Raw genomic sequence first — 22,142 nt, forward strand, 5'->3', positions numbered from 1 at the left:
ATAGAGACCCGGGTCAGGCGCACAAATCCTCGATTCTCTTTTTCATTGGGGTGTTTTTGATCTTCTCGTGAGGCAGTTTGCAGTGATGAGGGCTCAGCTGGTTCTTGGGTTGATCACGGCACAACTCTGTATTATACTATATTGTGTTTCAAGAATTAAAAATGGGTCAGATGTGCGTCTGTGTCTCACTTATCACAGTTTAAGGTGCAACAAAGGTGAGGAATCTAAAACCCTTCCTTTACTGGTTCAGTACACGCTGCCATTCTTTTTTTTAAACACTGCCATCCTTTTAATATTACTTTTACATTGATATGTGATATTGTATTGTATTTAGAGACTTTAAACCATGTAAAATGAAAAGAAATCCAACTGAACAGACTTAATTGGTGTTAACACTTCAGCTCTCTGTGTGGTTCCGGGGGGGTTATTCCTTCAGATGAAAATTTCGCACTAATTATTTGTGGAAATATTTGGCCCCTTCCCCTCCCGCAGACATCAGTCTGTGGGGACAAATGAAACGAGCTGCCGAGAAACGCCATCAAGGCCCCCGTTTCCATATTTGTGGAGCGAGTTCACGGAGCAGCGGCGTTTGGTGCAGGTCAGAGCCGGACGAGCTGCAAAGGACGGAGAGGAAAAGTTGCAGACGGGCTGATTTTAATGAGGGTGAGAGCCGGGCTCATTATCGGGGACCCCAGTGTGCCCCCGTTACCATGGTTACTTCAGAGAATGGCTCCAAAAAGAAGTGATGGTGAAGAGGCAGTGTTCAAAACAAACCGAGGGCAGAGCGATGTTGCTCCAGACCCCATGAGGCATTTAAAGACACAGAAACACTGAATGAGATTAAATGTGGAATGAAATCCAGTTAGACCAGCAGCCTGCCTCACCTTGGTAGTGGTGGTGGTGGTGAGGTGCACTGGAGGGGGTGTTTATTCAGATGCTTCGGCCTTCTTCCTTTTCTTCTCTCGCCTTCTTTTATTTGCATAAAGCCTGATTTGAAATGACAATCCGCTGCTGTTTGGTTGGGTTTAAACTGCAGCTCGCCCATAGCGGCTCATTTTAACACTGGTCGACATGGCAACCCGCATCATCCGCAGGTCTGTCTGCTCAGCCGCTCCACAGCGCTCTCCTCCTGTTGGTTGAGATGATTGACGTCCAGTCAAGCCGCTCCAGGTCCAGCCTGGACCGTCTTAATCACGCAGAATTTGTTTTCTCCCCATTTGCATTCGGTTGTTGATTAATCAGCTTTTCTTCCCGGCGTGTTGCTTCGACCTGTTGTCATTTGTGTTCCTGCAGCTCCCTGCAGTCTTTATCTCTTAATCCTGATATCTTTACGGCAACCAGGATGTGACTCAGACTCCAGGTTGGTGGCATCTCTGACCAACCCCCCCCCCCCCCCCCCCCCTCCAGTTAGAGATTGTACTAAATGTCTATTTCTATCCTTTTGTGGTGATTTCACCTTCAGCTTCAAAGAGGAATTTGATGTGTGTTTTCAGACGTGCTTTTTCCTGGTGCTTTCAGCTCCTTTTAAAGTTACTGCTGCACTCAAAAGCAGCCACGAATCAGATCTGTCTCATCTCCTTTTACCTGTTCATCGTGGATTCTCCCACCTTCTACTGGGAATCCTCCTCTCAGGTGAGGGGCTCGTTCTGTATTTGGCAGGTCAGCCAGAGCAAACATTGAATATTTACTGTATTAGCAAATAAATATACCTGTGTTTAAACGCAGCAGCAGCATTGTAGGTGACCGTTACCTGATGTTTCCTCTTGAGCGGCTCTTTCCCATTGGCTGGCGTGAGGAGGGCGCGGTTTTGCGCGTCCTTCCTTAGCAGCACTTTATGAATCCCAAAAGAAGCCGGAGATGTGCGTGATCCTCCTCCCGTGTGTTTTACATGTGTAAAACGAGAGCGCGCTTCCATTTGTTCGTCTTTTGATTTGTTTAATTTTTTGGAGATCCACCTGTGGAATGATCAGAGACGCGGTCCGTGAACCCAGCGGGATCCAAACAAACCTCAGCCTCCTGCCGAACGCAGAAAGTTGGACGGGACTCTGGCTGACAGGTTGCGGGGACGTTAAATGATCGAGACTTCGTCTGACGGGAGGAGAAACACGCGTGAGGCGAGCCCTGCCCCTGACCGTGGGCATCATGCGCGCCTCGCCGCGCGCCTAAGCGTCTTTGGAGGAGCCACACGTTATGAGCCGCCATGGCATGGTGCGACCGAGCTGTCCAGACTTTATTAGCCATCGTGGGGGCCTTCGCCGCCTTCAGTCTCATGACCATCGCCATCGCCACCGACTACTGGCTCTACTCCCGGGCGTACATCTGTAATGCCACTAACGCCACCGCGGATGAGACCCAGATGCAAGCCAAGAAAGTCAAAGGCGACATGACGCACTCGGGACTGTGGAGGATCTGCTGTATCGAAGGTAAAACACTGTCTAACAAGTTCATTACTTCCGTTGCGTTGGCTTCCTTTCTATTACGCGCACTTTTCTTTGGCACGGGCGTGTATTTCTTCCCCACCGTCGGCGATCCAGCTGTTCCTTGAGTGTTTGGATGGATGTGGCACCAGGCGCGGCTGGATCGATAACACTGTGTAATGTTTTTTTTTCCCAGTTCTTTGGTTTTTCCGATCTGCACCCTGAAAATAAAGTACACCGATTGTCCGCGTGTTGTTGAGCTACGGCGACGCAAAATATGTAACTGTCAGCACAAACCACGAGGTGGTTCAACACAATCACGGGGTGCTTTTGTATATTTGAATAAAGGGTGAAAAGTTGTTTCCACAAAATGAGACGTTGGTGAGGATCCGCTGCGCGTTGCGCACAAAAGCCGTTCGAAAGCCGTGTAAAAGTTATTATACACGAAATAAATACTTTCCATGGTTTCAGACTTTGCAGATCCAAACCAGGTGCTCCCATTTGCATTTTAGTTCAAAAGTAGATGGGTTTTTTTTAAGGAAGAACCTGGAAAAGGTTCATTCTTCATCCATCAGTGACGCGTCCCATCAGTGATGACGCAGTCCAGCTTAGTTTCTTCCAAATCACCTGATAGATGACCGTGACAGCCTGGTAACATGGTTTCAAAGTTGCCACTTCCAGTGTGGATAGTCTCTTTAATTATCTTATTTATGAGGCATTTAAAAATAAAGCACCTGTTGTCGGAGGTCTTATAAAAACAAGAAACAAGATGACTAAAAATGACGAGCGGAGGTTTTTGGGGGGGGGGGCCTGGATGCAGCATGTGGACCTGACAGTTGTTGGAATTCTACCTGCTACCTCAGGTGTTCCTCTTTGGATTATTTGGACTTAAACCCAAACCCAAGTCAAACCACCATAGAGCAGAGTCTGAATCCTCAAACACACCTCTGAGGTTGTGAGGACCAGTGGGAAATGTCCTCACTTTGCATATGAGCATCCTTCTTTCTTTTTAAAAGCGCAGGAGATGCACACTTACTGTGAACGTGCTGCTCTGTGGGCTCGTCAGAGAGCACTTGGGCTGAGGAAACAGAATCTGAGAGGAGGCTGAAGAGATAAAAACAAGGCTGAGAATGAAAGAGAGACCAAGAACGTCTCTATGAGTTGGTAATAAGATGGAGACTTTTTCCACATGACTTGCTAAGGAACTACTTTTCCGCATTAATCGCAACTACTCGCAGTCATCAAGAAGAAAAGAGCCTGAACCCCAAAGGAAAAACTCCCTTTTAACAGGAAGAAACCTTGAGCAGAACCAGGCCCATATGGGAGGATCCTCCTCCCGAAGAAAAGGTGGATACAGGAGGAGGAGAGACAGGAAGAGGGATGCACGTCATATGTGCACCTGCTGTAAGACCTGGTTCAAGAGGCACCAAACCGCAGAGGCAAAGGAGGTTAATGACATCACGTCCTGTGATGAAACCTCAGCTGTGCTCAGGTGGAGAAACAGTAGAATAGGCAGTAATTCCAAAATGCGGCCAGAAAATCAGACGTCTTCTTTTTATTTCAAAGTACAACTTTTCAATATTCATAAAGCTCCAATGTTTTATTCTCTTAAAAGTGGGGCGATTTCGCAAAGAGTCGTGTCTTTGAGTGGAAGGTGCCCGAGGGTTTGAAGACTTCACAACTGCAGATTCTCAGCAAACGGCCTCAGACGTGTTTTCTCTTAACAAAGCAGACCCACGTTCTCTGTAAAAACGTCGCAGCTCCGTGCCAGTAGCGTCACACGTGGACTTACTGGACGGCCGGCGTGCAAGTTTCTGATTATTCTTTTAGATTTCTTTCCTTTTAACTGAAGCCTCCTTGATGCGAAAGCTCGTTTTTTCTTTACTGCTACCATCACTGCTTCCTGTTTCAGGTATTAACAAAGGCAGCTGCTTTCGGATCAATCATTTCCCGGAGGATAACGACTATGACACAGACACCTCAGAGTACATCTTACGTAAGTGGCAGCAACTGCTTCGTCTACACTTAACACGCAGCCCTCCTTTTTTCTCAGTGTTGTAATGGCTCCACCAGACGGGTACGTAACGAGCGCTGACATCTCCAGCCTCCCCCATAAAGGCCTGATGTCATGACAATGACTGCGGAGATGATAAATTGTGTGAGGGGCTGATGAGTAAAAGGCTTCAAACAAAGAATTCCACTTTGTATTTGAAATCTGTAGGTTGACAACTGGCTTCGGCGCCATTCGGGTGGGAGATTCGGTTAATAAAGTTCCGTCCGTCCGTCCGCCTGGATCAAAAGGCTTCAGATCAGCTTCACTCTCACTGTCATATCTGGTTAGATTCTCCCCTTTTCACCCTTTCCTTTAAAAGAACCTGCGGACAGCTGCTAATCTGCTGTTTTTCTGCTGTTTTTAGTCTTTATTTTAAGCTCTGGTGCAGTAAACGATCAGGGAAGACGAGACATAAACTGAAAAAAAGAATTTACAGTCAGATTAATGTGGCGATCACGTCTTTGCTGTGATGGATGCCTTTTCCCCGCTGATTTACGCGCCCTTAGCAACATTTTGAGCCAAACCTGGGGGGACTTTCCCCGCTTCATCATCTGTCTAATACATCACCACTTTAGTTGTTGGGTGGTTCACAGAATCCTTCATATTGACTGAAAACAGTGAAATCGCAGCGGTACCCGTTGAAGCTGGTGAGCAAGGCAGGTCCTCTCTGGCAGAAGCTGCGGGTTCTATTCCCAGAAACGGCCCATTGTGTCTGTCGTCTGAACAGGTTTAGTCCGAGCGTCGAGCCTGTTCCCCATCCTCAGCACCGTTCTGCTCATGATGGGAGGCCTTTGTGTCGGCTTTGGACGCATATACAGCAAACGGAACAACATCCTGCTGAGTGCTGGAATCCTGTTCGTGGCTGCAGGTAGGACGAGAACGTCCGGACAAATGCCGGTCGGCGGCGGGATTTTCTACTGCTTGTGTGATTCCTGTTCCCACATGTGCCCAGATGTTCCCAAGCTTTCTTCTTCTCTCACGCAGGCCTGAGCAACATCATCGGCATCATCGTCTTCATCTCCAGCAACGCAGGAGATCCCAGCGACAAGAAAGACGAGGACCGGAAGAACCAGTACAATTATGGCTGGTCCTTCTACTTCGGCGCCCTCTCCTTCATCGTGGCCGAGTCCGTCGGCGTCCTCGCCGTCAACATTTACATTGAGAAAAACAAAGAGACGCGATTTCAAGGCCGGCGAGACTTCATGAAGAGCACCTCCTCTTCATCGCCCTATTCCCGCATCCCCAGTTACCAGTACCGGAGGAGGCGCTCGCGCTCCAGTTCAAGGTCAACGGAGCCGTCTCGAGAGTCCTCCCCGGTGGGGATGAAGATCAGGGGAGGAGGTTTGGGGATGGGCCTGCCCATGGGGGAGATATCCCTGTACGCCCTCAGCAGGGACCCTCTGAAGGCTGGATGTGGGACTATGAGGCTTTACAGCTCAGAGAGGGATTCTGGGTTTTTACAGGTCCACAACTGCTTCCAGAAAGACCCAAAAGATGGAGGGAACAGGAGGACCACACCGGTCTGAGGTCTGTGGTTCTGAGGCTCCAGTTAATAAGGATGATTATTGTTTGTTTCCACTGGACAGGGAGGCCAGAAATGATGTGAATACACAACTTTATCATAGGACCCAATATCTTCTCCAAGCAAAAGTAGACATTTTGTAGCAAAATTTAATTAAAACTGTGAAATTCTTACATAATAAAGCAGTGTTTGTGTAATATAATAGTGTTCTGAATATTAACCTTGAGGTTTGGTGTTTTCTTCATAAACAGCTGTACATTTTCTTAGAACGCATCCCTTGTTTATATTGCTCAAATTAAATTACATTTTTTGGGGCCGAGTGTTGCTACAGCGTGTTTGTTATTTGAAACCACTGGTGCTAATTTACTGTATATTGATCCTCTTGATCCATCTCAGCTGCCATTCAGAGATCTCTGTATCTTGGTAGAGCTTGTATGTGATGTCCAGGATGTGAAAGCTATGATTTGTCGCTCAAATATAATCCATCAAACAGTCTGAATATGAACATAAATGGGACAAAGAGCTTTCCATTATTTAGAAACAGATTTGTTATTGCTCTGGACTTGCTCAGGGACATACACCTACTTTCGTATTATTATTTATTGAAAAGGTTTAAAAGGTAGTAGGCAGACAGTAACAGAGGTGAGATCACACCCTATGAATTAATTAACTCATCTTTGTGTGTATTCATTGTTTGTTTTTAAGAAGGTCCAGATTTAATTATTTTCCGGCTCAACAAGAATATTGACACAATTTTAAAAAAATATATTCTGAATTCACATTCAGAGCGTCAGTGAAGCTGGATGAATAAATGTAAGAACAGCAGTGATGTTTGGGAACTTAATCAGTGGCTGAAAGTTTGGTGTTGATCGTTTGTTGGCTCAAGGGCAGGGAAATCCAGTCCTTGAATTCCACAATCCAGCCAGGTTTTCTGTCCTCCCGGGTTGAAATTGGCTCTCAGAAATGCACATTTTTAGGAGTTTTCCACCTGGTAGATCAGAAAACCTGGTTGGATTCCGGCCCCGGAGGACTGGGAATCGATCTCTACATCCCTGCTCTAATGCAGAGCCATCACCAGCCCTCAGTCTTGAGGGGGACTTATGAAATGCATTATTATTAGCCTACAGTGCATATTTTTGATAATCCTATTATCCATTATATTTGCACTGCACTTATCGTCATGTTAAATATAACCAACAGAAAATCTGGCCACATAATTACATAGAAGCAAAAGTTATCAATATCCACCAAAAACTTGAGTAATAAATGTTACACCAAAAGCACCATGGCAGATTTTAAAATAAAAAGGGGCAATAAAAAGGACATGTTCAAAACTGCATTTATAGAGGGGGACATTTAAAGTTGCTATTATGATGTTTAGCAAAAACTGTTTAACATTTTAGCGTCGGTGATAATACATCAATTTCTATTATTAGTCTATTTTAAATAATTGAAAAAGAAACAGTTTATATAGAAGTGAAAAAAGACAATTATGGTCAAAAGCAGATATCCAGGGATTTGAACCCAGAACCTACACAATGTGGAGCCCAAGCAGCAACCACTACACCACTGTACTTCTGTGTTGTGCAGATGTTGATCAGTAAATTTATCTCCTTATTCAGTGTAAATAAAGCATCTGTTTCTGTCATTTTGTTTTTTATTTATTCTCCCAATATTTTTTAACGTGTTAATGATAAAGAATTTACACTATGAGCAAATAAAAGCATTCTTAAATGTGGTTCTGTAAAAGTCCGAATCCTCAAGTCGTGACGGGTTCTTGGGCCTGATGATCAAGATCACTGAGCCGTATGCAGATGTTGTTTGGACGCATCGTGCCGATGCTGATGCTGAGGAGTTGTGAGTGTTTTTTGACATGAAGGATGGAACAAAGCCAGAGGGCTCAGTGTTAATCACCCATTGTGGGTGCATGTTGTAAAGATCTACTCCGATTATTCATCTCAGACAAAAGCCACGAGACATAAGGTGTTCTAAGGAGTTAACGGATGGTGTTAATATAAGCTGTAAGAACTGACATGAATCCAGCTGTTTCCTCCTCTCGGCACAAAGACGAGTGTTTAGCTAATGGTGCAGATCTGATGGGCCGTGTGTGTGAAGTCGGGACCGCAGGGTGCTGAAGAATATGGGCATCAGCCAACTTTTATGCCTGACTGAACAAACAGGCTCCCAAGTGCTCATCCAGGCTTACAGAAGAAGAGCCGGGCAGAAGCGGAAGTTCTGTGCAGTCTGAGACGCAGCAGAGTTCAGATTACCACATTCTTAATCTCCTGTATGCTTGAACGGAATTGACGTCAGTGTTTGACTTGATTGTTGCTTATTCCAGTTCATTTTGAGGGCAGTTGTCCATTCTGAGTCACCAGAGGACATGTGGTGTCGGCAGCCTCCACTGTTCCGTTTATTATTCAAGTCACAGCGTCAGGAAGCCTTAGAACAGCCTCATTTCATGTGCGCATTTTTTTGTGTGTTTTGTGGCGTCTCTTTCTCGCCAGACTGTCTCAGTGACTGATTTGGGGCTGCACGGTGTCTTAATTCAGGCTCTGGACTTTACTGCTCGGTGGGCCAGTGGTCAGTCCATGCAGGTGGAACTGGAATCAAGAGTTCCAGCCAAACTCAACCATTCACTTTTGGATCATACCATAAACCTAACCTGCTATTGTTGGCAGCCACTGGCCAAGAGGTGGGAATACACTCCCAGCCAGGACAGTCCAACACTGGACACACATGCCATTTAATCACACATTTAACTCGGGGGACAATTTAGAGTCTATTTTGGTCTGTGGGACACTGGAAAAGGCCCACAGGCTTTTAAAATTGAACCCAGAACCTGTACAAACTCCTGCACCTGCCCAGATCAAAGAGATTAAATGTGTGCAAAACTCCAATCGGATCAGTTTGTGAGCTCGGATCCCTGATTTCCTTCTAGAAGCCGCTCCCCCCCAATTTTTTTTGAAAAATGAAAAAGAGCTGCCCCAGAGAGGGGCTTGAGTTCCACTTCCTGCCGATACCACACTGTCAATCCATAAACCCCAGGTGTCCATTAGTGGCGTCCTCGCCTGTCCCCGTGGTAACATCGGGCTCCCCTCAGCTTTCCATGATATGTGCCTGTTGTTTATGTCTTTTCTCCACACACGCCGGCAGAATTGTCAGAATAAAACTGAGCGGGCCGGTGGGACAGTGGAGTCCAACTGTGGACCGAACTGTGACTGGCTGGTTTTGCTTGAGGCAAAGTGGGGCTGGATGAAGAGATCTACACCCAGATTTACTTCGCCATCCACAAATTTGAGGATTTACACCCCCCAAATCATTGCAATTCTGAACAAACCATAAATATGATGATCAAATGAAGCAGTCACCGATGACGACGTTGATGATGATGATGAAGGTCAGACGGTGAGCCTGCTCATTTCCTTCCAGACGGACCCGTAAGAACACAGATCTATGCTTCATGTCTGTTTCCTTCCACTGGTGCTGATGTCGGTCTAATGGGATGCGGAGACCGCTCCGCTCCCCAGCGTGCTCGCATTGAGACATCAGAAATGTCTGCCTAGTTAGCGGCGTTGCCGTTGGTTACCCAGGAGAAAGATCAGGCTACAGATAGAACTGGTGCTGGGTTTGCTCCAGTGGTCATGGTGGGTCGGGCCGATAATGGCAGGCACGCCTAGAGTTTCAGCCCACTCTTCGGCGCTATAAAGCAGGCTTGCAAAGAATTTAGGAGGATGCCATATTTTTAAAACCACAAATAGATTGATGCTGAGGTTGTAAACATATTTTCTGAGGTGGGGTTCCATTGAAACGGTGTGAAATAGTAGGAAAGAAGAGAAGTTGTATTTAAATAATCTCAACATACTGTATTTACATGAAAAGGCATTTAAAGTTATTAGGAGGTAGGATCCTGAGGGTCTCGATTATTTAAACATTCAACTAAATTTCAAGGCTTTTTAAATAATTGTTTTACTGTATTTTGTGTATTCTGCACACGTTATTGTGTGGAGAAGGTTAAATGGTCTCTGTGGCAACAGCGGACTTCAAGAAAGCTTCAAAAAAAAAGAAACTGGAGAGCAAAAAGGGTGGTAAGGACATGTGAAGTACTGCTTAAGTGCTCTTGCACACAGATTTCTTTTTATCCTTTTTTGGAGTTTTGATTCACTTTTTGACTTTGCTCGCACAGACAAGTGGGTCAAAATCTTATTATATACCTGTATAAACAGAAAGTACTTTGATTTCCTTGGCAGCACCTTCTAGATGTTACATAGATGCAGATTTTCCTGAAATATTCCTTTTTCCTCTTGTTTCTGCCCCAACAATAAGACAATATCGAAGGTCCTGGATCAGAGCATCAGTACTTCCTGGTGCTGATGGTCTTGTTGGCACAGTGGAGCCCCTCCCAACATCACTGGAGACCAAGACGGGTTCACAGTTGCAGATATAGAGAAGTCAAAGTCAGTTCACTCCAGAATTTAACACTAGATTTGTCTCCTTACACTCTGCCTTTTGCCTGCAGCTGGAGCTTACCTCCTTTGTTAGAGTCCAGCTTTAATCTTTCTGAAAAACGCAGAGTGAATCTGTCAGACTGGTTTGAAAGTAGATCTTTGCCTTGATCAGAGGGAACAAAGCAAGGGTTTGCTCATGTGGCCGCTGGAGTCTCGCCACTCTCAACTGCTCCTTATAAATAGATTCCACTGACAAACCCAGAGCTGCAGGAACAGAACTCCCGGATTCTTGTTTTTCAAACCTCTAAAGTTTGTGGGTATATTTGGATACGGTTTGTTTGTCATAGAACCCATCTCCTTCATTAGTACTGAAACCAGATAAGAGGGCAGCCTGACAGCTCACATGGTCACATTTATAGCACCTCCCCCACCCGCCCACATCCAATGACAGCCGGTTTGGACGTCAGCTTCCCTGATCCACCTCAACAGCTGTAAGTCTAAACTTACACGCCTCCTGCAGTTGTTCGGTGACTTTTGGTGAGTGGGGAAAAGGGGGATTTGAAACTGGGACGGAGCAGTCTGGCCCCTTTCCCTTCAAACCAGTAGTGTAGAGAGAGAAGCCTTTAGTCTTGAGGCGGAGGAAGAAGAAGAGAAGACATTGCGTGGAGCTCTGTTCAATCACCGACAGGAAAAAAAGCCCTGGGACACAGAGTCCTGATTGCAGCAGATCGCGTCCAAATTGATTGACTTTATTTACATATATCTCAGGAGGAGAATATTCAGGAAGTGAACCATCTGGAAACATGCACAAGAACACAAAGATCAAGATAGCCATCTTCGTGCTGCTGGTGGGTATGGCCTGCATGTTTACCGCCGTGGTGACGGATCACTGGGCTGTGCTCAGCCCGCAGGTGCACAAAGTCAATGAGACCTGCGAGGCGGCCCACTTCGGCCTGTGGAGGCTGTGCAAGAAGCACATCTACATCCACTCCGAGAACTTCAGGGAGGGGCAAAGCTGCGGACCCATCAGCCTGCCAGGAGGTGAGTCTGGTCTGCGTTGTTGTGCCAGAGGTCTGGTTCTGGTTCTGCATGGATGGATGTTGTTTATCTGTCACTCTGAGCAGCCCGCTGAAATCCGACGCACAGGCACGATGAGGTACGACGTTTCCAAAAATAGAAGAACTTAATGTAGGAACACTAAACAAGTGATATGATGTTGCTGCTCGTGGAAGGAAAGAAAGCTCATTCTGAGGTGCACACGTGTATCCTTCGTGTCCGGAATGACAGGGAGGCCCGAGCCTGTCTGATATGATTTTATCGCTAGCTGACACACAGATTATTTTGGTAGTTTACCACTTCATTACTCCGGATCATCAGTCAGAGGGTCTGAGTCATGATCCCTTTTCCTTCTCTTGTAAATAGACTGAGAGGTGATGGTGGTCACAACAGGCCTGAAGTAAAAACTGAATAAAGCCACTGTGGATAGGAGGGAATAACCCACCCAGAGCTGCCAGACAAATCCATCACTTTCTCCTATTTCTCTACAAACACTCATGTGCTCTGTCTCCAGATACTAGGTTTCCCTACGAGCGTGGCAGCTGTCTTAACCCTCCAACCCTAATGTCAGGTTGGTTGCAATGGGATTCCCAACTGGGACGTTAGCAGCTGGCAGCTTCAGCTCATTCCAGGGCAAAATAATAGAAACAAACAGTTCAAATTCTAATGATGTAAATTATCATTACACGTGTTTTTTAAAATCTGTACAAGTAAGTCTGACACATCCTGGGAATCCATGGGTCCTCGTAGGAACTCAGATCAGATCAAATATATTTGAAAGAAGCTTTCAGACACCTGCTAGAGTTAAAGAGAAAACAACTATCCTTTAACTATCCTTTAACTTCCTGTAACAATCTGAATATTATATATTCTGATATGTATATTGTATTCACCCTCTGTACTATGTACAGGTATACAGAGGCCGAGTATCCATTTATCTGGATTATTGTAAATATACATCCTCTTTGTATATCCCAAATCCTGTTCTATTTGATTTTATCTTATTTTTCCCTGCGTGCTCTTGCTGTTGTTGCACTGTAAATTTCCCCGTGTGGGACAATAAAGGATCTGAATCTGAATCTACCAAATTAGTTCATCTCCCTCAGCTGAACATTCATCCCGGAATATGCCCCGATGATAGTCATGAGTGGCTCAGGAATCCCCAATGTCTGTGCCACAAGGCTATTCCAGAGATGCCAGAGGGCGGTTCATTTGTGAGGAAACATGCTGGGAATTCCTCACATTACAGTGATGCTTTTGAGTTGGTCTGACCGGTGACGGCCTGTCGGATGACCGTTGTTTGAGAATGGTTTATCCCGGCCCGCTGGCTGTATTTGGACAGCAACGGTATTGTTTATCATGGACACAAACCAGGACTCAAACGGTACGTGTTTGGTGTGAGAGGAGAACCTCCGCTGGAAACGACAGCGGAGATGTTTGAGGCCGCTGTTGGCAGAAACGCTGCGGACTTCAATCAGTCTCCCTGGTTGATTTTGTTCAATTGGGTGGTAAAATGAGTTCTTCTTCTCTGGACTCTACAAACTGCCCAACAAGCAGTTGCTGAGTTTATATTTAAAAGCTGCATAAATACTCAGCTGTCAGGGGGAAACCAGGAGGCTCCGGTGAGTGACGGGGACACCTGAAGCATCGCTGTCCGCTCAGAATCTTTCTTTGTGACTCGGAAGCCAAATTACTTCGAATTCCGAAATTCCTGCACCTCACTGGCCAGTGAGTTACTATTTACTCTGCACCAGTACGGTAACTAGACGGCAGATGTCAGCCACGTTTGTCAGTTTTGCAAGATTGATCCAGCAGGATCTGGTACGGTTTAATTCCTCCCTGGTCTGTGTTGGCAGTATTTAACATTGTCAGCTGAGAGCAGGGTATCATCTGTGTATCATCGCAGCCCTCACTCAGCCCAGGGCGTGCTCACAATTAGACGTTCTGGTGAAATTCCAGACTGTCAGACCGAGGAATCCTGAAGGACAAGAGCGAGACCCTCTGCTGTCTGCTTTTATCCCGATGATGGTGGCTGTCAGCAGCCATCAGCGCTGAGTATGGACATTTGGGCCACAGCGCACACTCGCCATTCCAGAGAACTCCTTTCTGTGATTTAGGAAACATAATCAGGCGCTAAAGAAAAGCAACAGATGCAAATGCCTGGAAGCGGCTCTATGAAATCAAGACCTAATCTTTAATGTGGGCATTGCTGGGACCTTCCAGAAGAAAGTTTGGGCGTGGAAAACGTGTCAAATTTCGCACAGGCAGACAGGAAATGAAAATGTATACATTTGTAAATGAACTTGCCTCCTTTGATTCTGTCAGGCAGGGAAACACCTGAGAAAATGTATGTTTCCTGTGTGGTCAGCAGGCAAAACTATTGGTCCTCACGGCCATTAAAGCGCATTCCTGCAGTGCACGTCAGCCAACACCCGAACCCTAACCGACGAATGAAGAAAGGTAGCGGTCCAGAAGGTTAATCCAAGCGCTCATGGAAAGATCGATGGTGTTGCTCTGACGGGACAATTTGCAGAGATGCTGCAAATTGATCTGTTGGGGTTTGGAGAAGAGGATTTTAAGACGGGCAGATTAATTTAAGACCAGTTTAAGGTTTGCTCTCTAAAGGGGGTTAAATGAGGAAAAAAGCACCACGTCCCCAGTTTCTCGTGGAGAGAAACGAGAATCTCCTACAACAGCTGCGCTTCAAAGTAAATAAGGTGTTTTAAAAACGCGCATTTCAGAAAACCAAGTTACAGCAACAACAACATCCGGCTGATGAGCCGTATCAAGCCCTCAGTGAAAACACTGGAGCGGCTGTTGCTTAGCAACCGGCTGTTTTCTGTATTATTTTTCATGTCTAATCCATCCTGATTGATAAACAAGCACACCTTCCTACAAACAGGCATGAAAAGAATGTTTTTTTCATTTGATTTTATTTGTTAATTTTTCAACAGTGACTAAAAGGCTATAATTAATTCTCCTTTAGGTTACTTGGACCGGTTTCCAGGCAGCGCGTAGTAGGGTGTGCCATCCCAGCACGGGTCCCCATGACATGAAACCACGCCACCGCACATACTTTCACATGAGAGCGTTCCACTGCAATCCTGCGGTGAAGAAGCAGGATTAGTGACACGCATGACTTGACTTTTCATGCCGGTGCCGGCATGCAGACGTGTCACTCACTCGGGGAACGTGATCTCCTCAGGCCGCTGCCAAAACGTTCTACTTTCAGAAACACGCTCTGAATGTGGATTTCGAGTGTGCGAGTTGTGTCTGCTCACACTTTAAACCTGTGTTGGGCATTAAAGCATTAAAATCCAAATGGAGATGTGATATATAATCAGGCCCATTATTATCCGCCCATGTGGGAATGATTCAGAGGACATTAAGGCTGATCTTTCCCTTTGGGTGAATCTCTGGGGGTTATCATAATTCAGCAATAAGAGCTGATGTGTAGTGGATGACAACAGGTGGGGGGGTTCAGAAGTACTAGTCAGAGCCTAAACAGGCCTGTCAATGGTTTAGTGGCGGAGCCCGGTCAAGCAGCCCGGCACGCTGTACATGTCCCTCTGAACATGACGGGTTGATCTGCTCCTCCATCTGTCTGGTGCTCCTCTTGGTTCCTGATACACACAGGACTAACCAGGTAACGTCTCCAGAGAACTGGACACTCTTCAGAGGACAATTAAATGAAATTTGGTGAAGTCTGAACCTTGTCAAATGATATGGATGGAACAGGCAGGCTGAGCATGAAACACCTGCTGTGGTTTGATCTTTGATGTCCAGCAGAACAGAGGGAAAATAGATGAATATTTCATTCAGCGTCCACAAACTGCATATAAAGACACTTACGCACATGTTGCTGCATGGCTGCTCCTCTTCAGGAATACATCTTTGGCGTCACTTCTTTCTCTACATCGATCCACACACATCAACCGCATCTGCTCTCTTTTCACAGAGGAAAACTGCACGTACTTCAGACACTTCACTCCGGGGCAGGATGCAGAAATCTTCGAATATAAGACACAAAAAGGTGCGTAAGAGTCCTGCTTGTGATTTATGGCTGCTTCTATTCATTTCAAGGACAAAGACGTCTGAATTGCCGCTTGCAAGGACAAACTTCCGGAGAGTCTGTCTCATTCAGCACCGGAGCCTGACCAGGATAGAGTGCATGTTCTCCTTATGCCCCCACCCCTCCCCCGCTGACTCCAGCTTGACTGACCTGCTTCCCCGATTAGATTTAGATCCTTTCATGTGCCCGAAGAAGTCCTGAGTGATGGCAGAGCAGCTTTTCTGATCTTGGGACTAACCTCTTGCCCAACGAGCTAATTTTGTCCGCGCCCCCGCTCGTCCTGTAACCCCACCCTGTGTTGTGCACGCACGTCCATTTTGGAGGATACACAGCTGACTCAAAATGTGCTACATTATCATTGGGACGCTTTGATGCGCGTGCTCCTGCACGCTCATCTTTCATGTATGGAAGGCTGCAGGATCTGCTGCATGTCCACATTTCAAGCCCGTGACAGCAGAGCATTCTGGGTGACGGGACTTGTGTGTCTTGTCAGGGGCCCTGAGAGCCTGTGGAGGGCTGTCAAACCCCATTATTGGGCTTGAAATGTGAACAATCCTCACGCAACAAGCATCACTGGACGGCCCCCCCAGCATGAGGTGTGGGGGGGACTTGTGGAGGAGGCTGTAGGAGCCTTTGGAGTAAACGACAGCGACCAGTTCATATGTGAAATTATCTGGATGTTTCCTTGAGTTGATATTATTTACCTCTTTTGCCCTGGTAATCCGATTTCCCTGGGGGGTGCGGCCCATTCTCCCCTGCAGAGATGAACGTTCCGCTCCCCAGTGAAGAGCCTGTCCAATGGGTGTGTCTTGCACGTGAACATGAGCACTTCTGAAACCCCTCAGATAGCTGCTGCATCCACTCCCAACTTGGAGCATCTGCAAACACAAACCACAGATGGTATGAGAATGTGGCAGGTGGGGGCCATAGGTACTGCAGGAGGCCAGGTGTGAAGCCACACTGGTCGTGCAGATAGAGTGGGGGGGGCTCAGGGCTGCACATGTCCTGCTTAGGGAAGAGCCTCCATTGCTTTTCATTTAATAGCAGCCAAGTGTAGCAGATTGCATGAAAACACCTGAGGAACTGCTGAGCCTGCAGCCCCCCACTGTACCCTGGTGATGGGTGGATGGATGATGGATTGATGGATGGATGGGTGGAGGGAGGGAGGGAGGGAGGGATGGATGGAGGATGATGGAGGGATGGATGGATGAATGGGTGGGTGGAGGGAGGGAGGGAGGCAAGGAGGCAGGGAGGGATGGATGGATGGATGGAGGGACCATGGGTGGGTGGATTGATGGATGGGTGATGGATGGATGATGGATGGATGGATGATGGATGGATGGATGATGGATGGATGGATGGATGATGGATTGATTGATGGATGGATGGATGGATGATAGATGGATGGATGATGGATGGATGGATGATGGATGGATGATAGATGGATGGATGATGGATGGATGGATGGATGGATAATGGATGGATGGATGGATGATGGATGGATGATGGATGGGTGGATGATGGATGGATGGATGGATGATGGATGGATGATGGATGGATGATGGATGGGTGGATGATGGATGGATGGATGATGGATGGATGGATAGATGGATGATGGATGGATGGTGGATGGATGATGGATGGATGGATGATGGATGGATGATGGATGGATGGATGATGGATGGATGGATGATGGATGACGGATGGTGGATGGATGGATGATGGATGGATGATGGATGGATGGATGGATATATGGATGATGGATGATGGATGGATGATGGATGGATGGATGGATGATGGATGACGGATGGTGGATGGATGGATGATGGATGGATGGATGGATGGATGATGGATGGATGATGGATGGATGGATGGTGGATGGATGGTGGATGATGGATGGATGATGGATGGATGGATGATGGATGGATGATGGATATATGGATGGATGGATGGATGATGGATGGATGGATGACGGATGGATGATGGATGGATGGATGGATGGATGATGGATGGATGGATGGATGGATGGATGGATGGATGGATGGGGCTTCCAAGCGCTGCTGTCTCTAGAATGAAACGCGCCTCAGTGGATCCAAAGTGGTGTTTTTGTTGTGGGGGAAGCGCCTGTTCCTCCTCACACCTGCCCCCTCGTCTCTCTCCGTCCAGAATACAACATCTCGGCCGCGGCCATCTCCATCTTCAGCCTGATCTTCTCCATCCTGGGCTCCCTCTGTTTGCTGGGCTCATGCACCGGTAAAGGCAAAGGACGCCACTACCTCCTGAAACCGGCCGGCATGTTTTTCGCCTTCGCGGGTGAGTTCAGGTTTCTCCGGAGCGTCCGGCGCCGCGTCGTCTCGGCCCTGTCTCACGCCACCTGTGTCTCCTCTGCAGGCCTCTGCGCCTTCATCTCTCTGGAAGTGATGCGACAGTCTGTCAAGCGCATGATTGAGAGCGAGGACACCGTCTGGATCAAATATTACTACTCCTGGTCGTTTGCTTGCGCCTGCAGCGGGTTCGTCCTCCTCTTTCTCACCGGCATCGCCCTGCTGATCATCTCCATGCCTCAGATGCCCAGGAACCCGTGGGAGACCTGCATGGATGCCGAGCCGGAGCAGGGGGAGTGAGGGGCCGGGCGGGTAGATGGAGGGGGGGAAAGGAGCAAAAACGAGGGGACTGGTAGCGACGTGGATGGACCACGGTCCTGATGGGAGTCCGATTTCCAACTAATTACTGCAACTTGAATATGAACCATCTGAGTCCCGAAGGGTTTGAACACTCACAGCTGACCTGAGGTCTGTTCCAAGCCCGATACGGAAAGGTGGTGGGGGGGAGCGGGGTCTGGAAAAAAGGACACTGTGGAATGCTTTTGATTTTAAACTGCTATAATAAAGGCTTGATTTCCATTTTCAGTGCGATTGCAAACGTGCACGATTCCTTTAAAACAGAAAATTTTGTACACGTTCTTAAGAAATTAAGCGACCTTCTGTGTGTGTGTGTGTGTGTGTGTGTGCGTGTGTGAATGCTAAACACAGTGTGCACCACTAATGATGTTGGAAAAGGTTCAGATTTAGCAGGTGGGTGCGCGCACGCACGCACGCACGCGCACACACATAGATGGTCAACGTCTTTTAGTCAGAGCTTCCAAACTGAAGCAATTCAAAAGAAACTTGATTTTCATTCACAACCATCACTCAGCGGACACACACACACACACACACACACACACACACACACACACAGATCCACCACAGGTTCCACACCTCATGTAATAACCCGTCAATAAAGAAAATAACCAACCTGAAGCAGCTGCCCCTTAGAATCCTCGGAGCCTTTGCAGGTGGTTCTGGGACCCGTCCGGAACCACTTGCTCGTTTGAAAGTTCACTCGTACAACCGGGAGCGCTTTACTCCTCATGCGGAAGAACTCAAATCTCCATCCAGACCAGCACGTTTGATGTGAGAACTCAGATGTGGAAGCTAATCACTTTTTCTTGAATGGGTTCTTATTCTCAGCTTCGTTTGAGGGTTATTTTCAAAAGAAAGCAGCCTGATTTTAACCCCAGTGAAAACAACATGAAGCTTTTAATGAAACCTGAATCTCCCACCATAAATAAACAAAACCCAGGATGTTTCAATAAAAACACTTTAATAGAGAAACAAATTTAAAAAAAAAAAAAAAACCCTTTTGAACACAGTCTAAATCCTTTATTATAACCACCACCGACTGAAATAAAGAGAAAAACAGACCTATTCATTATCTTGTACCCAGGTGGAGGGAGGAACCGGTGGGATCTGAGAGAACAAGTGAGCCACTGATGAGCGCAGCAATGGGAGAAGAGAGGAGGAGAACAGATGACAGGAGGAGGTGAAGGTTGAACACAGTGCTCTCTACTGGCTGGGCAGAGGGTTGCTCCCTTCCTACGTGCCACCGAGTTAGTTTCACATTTTCTGAAGAAAACAAAAAAAAGGCAACGATAAAGGATAAAGGAAGAGTTCGGACGCGCTGCTAGATTTAAAGGGGAGGGGACTCAGCTCAGGAATGGGGGGGGGGGGGGGGGGGGGGCTACAGAAGTGAATAAACCACTGATGAAAATCCCTTTAAATGTCTTTGGCCAAATCTCCTCTGCTTCATGAATAAGTGTCGCTCAACAAGCAGTGAGATATTAGTATTGCACAACGTTCGAGATCAGCCGACGACTTTGTGGTGAAAATGTCTCCCCAAACAAACCGATATATTTTTGTGTGTTGTTGTTTTTTTTTTAAATCATAAAATGACACTTGGCGGGGAGCACCCTCAGCTGGAGCCCTGCTAACCGCAGAGAAGAAGCTTCAACGTCACACATTTCATTGACACATTAGTAAAACACCATATACTTTTGTCGATAATGTCACAAGTTATTGTACACGTCAGATAATACAGGATGTGAACTAAAACCCCCTTTTTTTCATGAAAAAAGAAAGCCACAAATCAATACAAACTAATAAAAACAGGGATTAAAAATAGGTCATACAAACGTGCATGGAAACAGTTTTCACATTTAAAAAAAAAAAAGCTGATTGTTGTACGGCTAAAAAGTGATGAGGAAACAGAGCAAAGTCATAAACATACTTTAAAATATGTATTGTACAGGAAAAGTTGTCTCCTGGCAAAAAAAAAAAAAATCTGTCAAATCAAGCAGATACCCTTTAAAAAAAGTTGGCATTGCAACTAGTTACTTTGTCGTCCATCTAAAGATTCATTATAATTGAGAATTTGCATAATTAAAAAGGGCACACCTCTTCTTTGAACAGCTTCTATAAAATTGAGGCGTTCCCAAAGTTCATGCTTTGTAAATGCCTAAAAAATACATATTTACAAGTATGTCGTTCTCCTGCGAGTGGAATAAAGGAAAAATCGGAGCTGACGCAACAATTAGCTGTGGGATTAAGCAGCTTTCTGAGGACCCGACCTGACTGATTCAAGTGTCTAAACCCCCCCAAAAACAAACCAACCCAACCACGTTTTAGGCCAGTCAACATAAGCGGCGCACTAAATGACTGTTCCCAGTATTCGTCCTTTTTTTGGGGTTTTTATTTTCTTTAAAAAAAAAAAAAGAACAAAAAAAGCCTTTTAACTTAGATCTGCCCTATCGTGACCTCTGAAATGAAACATGCGCTTCGCCGCTCGATCGTCTGTTCGGGGGTTCTGCCAGTTTGCATAAAGGTGACCAAAGCTTTTTCACACGAGCGGGGACGTCTGAGCGCCCCTGAACGCAGCTTCCTGTTTTAGATCCTCCCTCGACAAAGCGCTGAGTTACACTTCCCACGGAAACGTCGAACAATCCGCGCAACTCTCGGCAACAACGCGCGCACACGTACCGAAACGCCCTTCACCACAACCTCTTCAAATCAAGACGAGCAGCTAAAGACGACTTACCGTCGGACCTCACTGACCTCTCTTCACGTTCACAAACCCTCGAGGCTGCCGAGGACAGAATAAAGAATGAAAAAGATGAAATGAATAAGCGTTGGCCACCAGTCATCGAGCTGAGCTGCAGCGCACGTCTGCTGCGCACGAGGAAAAGTGCCATTATATCTGCTGCTTCACTACCAACCGCTAGCAAAGATCCCAACTGTAAGGAGCTAAGAACGAAGGATCAGAAGCCCGACAGCCCAAATGAACCAGAACGGGAATCCCAGCTTTACAAATAAGTAGGGACCAGATGTGACGTGCAAAACATTAAAACCCCAGTATGAAGCCACAGTGAACGCGTTAGGCGGTTAGAACATTAAAACCATCCTCATTACGTTTTGAAATCGGCGCCAGCAACTTGTTACCAAAGCGATTGAGAGGGAAGAAAAACCAGGGCTGATGGAGAATCTGCCAACAATAAGAACCGATAGAATAACGACTGTGATCTTTAAGCTCCTCTCAAGGTTCCTGAGGTCACTTTAACACTAAACAGGTACAAGAACCAGAGTTCGTGGGTAAAGATCTCCTGGTAACCACTGAGAAATAGTTTAAAGCAGCTGGAAATACTTTATCAACAACCTGACGAGTGAGACAGATGTTCCAGCAGTGAGACAGATGTTAAAGCAGTGACATCACTGCAGTGACACGGACGTTACCGCTGTGATGTCATCGAGTCTGAGCTGTTTAAAGCAATATGAAAGTCTGTTCTGAGGCCAGGAGAGAATCAGGAGTGGGATCAACCAGGGTGATCTCACCACACCATTGTAACTCTTAAATCTACTCCACCAGGTCCAAAAGTTCACTGTATTTCTGCCACTAAGAAAACAAGATGGCGGCTTATTGACAGGTCAATAAGAAGAGGAAGTCTTGCTGCTAAATGAGCCAACCGAGGCCCCAACGAATCAGCTAATTTTAATGGTGAACAGGAGGAAAACTACTAAAATACTGCCTGAAATGCCGAAAGAGGATTTAATGTTTTGCACACGATCGCTCTGGTTTTAATTACAGTATAAACAGCATCGGAAGGTTTTTGCAAACAAAGTCTCAGCTTAATGCAGGAATTTAAGTTTATGGCAAACGATTCAGTCTATTATTTTCTTTATATGTACAGATTAGAGGAAAA

General features: G+C 46.3%; 2 protein-coding genes and 1 long non-coding RNA gene across 3 annotated transcripts; 2 read left to right on the top strand and 1 right to left on the bottom strand.

Annotated features, from left to right (window-relative positions):
* The first annotated feature begins 675 nt into the window (after positions 1–675).
* LOC101063479 (voltage-dependent calcium channel gamma-4 subunit) lies at positions 676–7,564 on the top strand. The gene is made up of 5 exons (XM_011619513.2): positions 676–1,360; positions 1,494–2,423; positions 4,330–4,413; positions 5,198–5,338; positions 5,455–7,564. The coding sequence occupies exons 2-5, from the start codon at positions 2,201–2,203 to the stop codon at positions 5,994–5,996; spliced, it is 990 nt and encodes a 329-aa protein (XP_011617815.2). The 5' UTR covers positions 676–1,360; positions 1,494–2,200; the 3' UTR covers positions 5,997–7,564.
* A 3,385-nt stretch (positions 7,565–10,949) lies between these two features.
* On the top strand, positions 10,950–18,479 carry LOC101064370 (voltage-dependent calcium channel gamma-1 subunit). The gene is made up of 4 exons (XM_003978203.3): positions 10,950–11,481; positions 15,455–15,529; positions 17,735–17,881; positions 17,960–18,479. Exons 1-4 carry the CDS (start codon positions 11,244–11,246, stop codon positions 18,190–18,192), a joined length of 693 nt encoding a protein of 230 aa, XP_003978252.1. The 5' UTR covers positions 10,950–11,243; the 3' UTR covers positions 18,193–18,479.
* LOC115253254 (uncharacterized) lies at positions 14,420–16,243 on the bottom strand. The gene is made up of 3 exons (XR_003891540.1): positions 15,719–16,243; positions 15,349–15,506; positions 14,420–14,600 (listed from the first exon to the last, which is right to left on the bottom strand). It is a non-coding gene; the product is annotated as an uncharacterized lncRNA (long non-coding RNA).
* Positions 18,480–22,142: the final 3,663 nt, after the last annotated feature.

This window comes from Takifugu rubripes, chromosome 17, assembly GCF_901000725.2.
Source record: "Takifugu rubripes chromosome 17, fTakRub1.2, whole genome shotgun sequence".
Taxonomy (NCBI): domain Eukaryota; kingdom Metazoa; phylum Chordata; class Actinopteri; order Tetraodontiformes; family Tetraodontidae; genus Takifugu; species Takifugu rubripes.

Coding starts and splice junctions, on each gene's coding strand:
- LOC101063479 (XM_011619513.2), top strand. CDS start 2,201: ATGGCATGGTGCGACCGAGCTGTCCAGACTTTATTAGCCATCGTGGGG. Junction 4,414..5,197: donor CACCTCAGAGTACATCTTAC/GTAAGTGGCAGC, acceptor TCGTCTGAACAG/GTTTAGTCCGAGCGTCGAGC. Junction 5,339..5,454: donor AATCCTGTTCGTGGCTGCAG/GTAGGACGAGAA, acceptor TCTCTCACGCAG/GCCTGAGCAACATCATCGGC.
- LOC101064370 (XM_003978203.3), top strand. CDS start 11,244: ATGCACAAGAACACAAAGATCAAGATAGCCATCTTCGTGCTGCTGGTG. Junction 11,482..15,454: donor ACCCATCAGCCTGCCAGGAG/GTGAGTCTGGTC, acceptor CTCTTTTCACAG/AGGAAAACTGCACGTACTTC. Junction 15,530..17,734: donor CGAATATAAGACACAAAAAG/GTGCGTAAGAGT, acceptor CTCTCCGTCCAG/AATACAACATCTCGGCCGCG.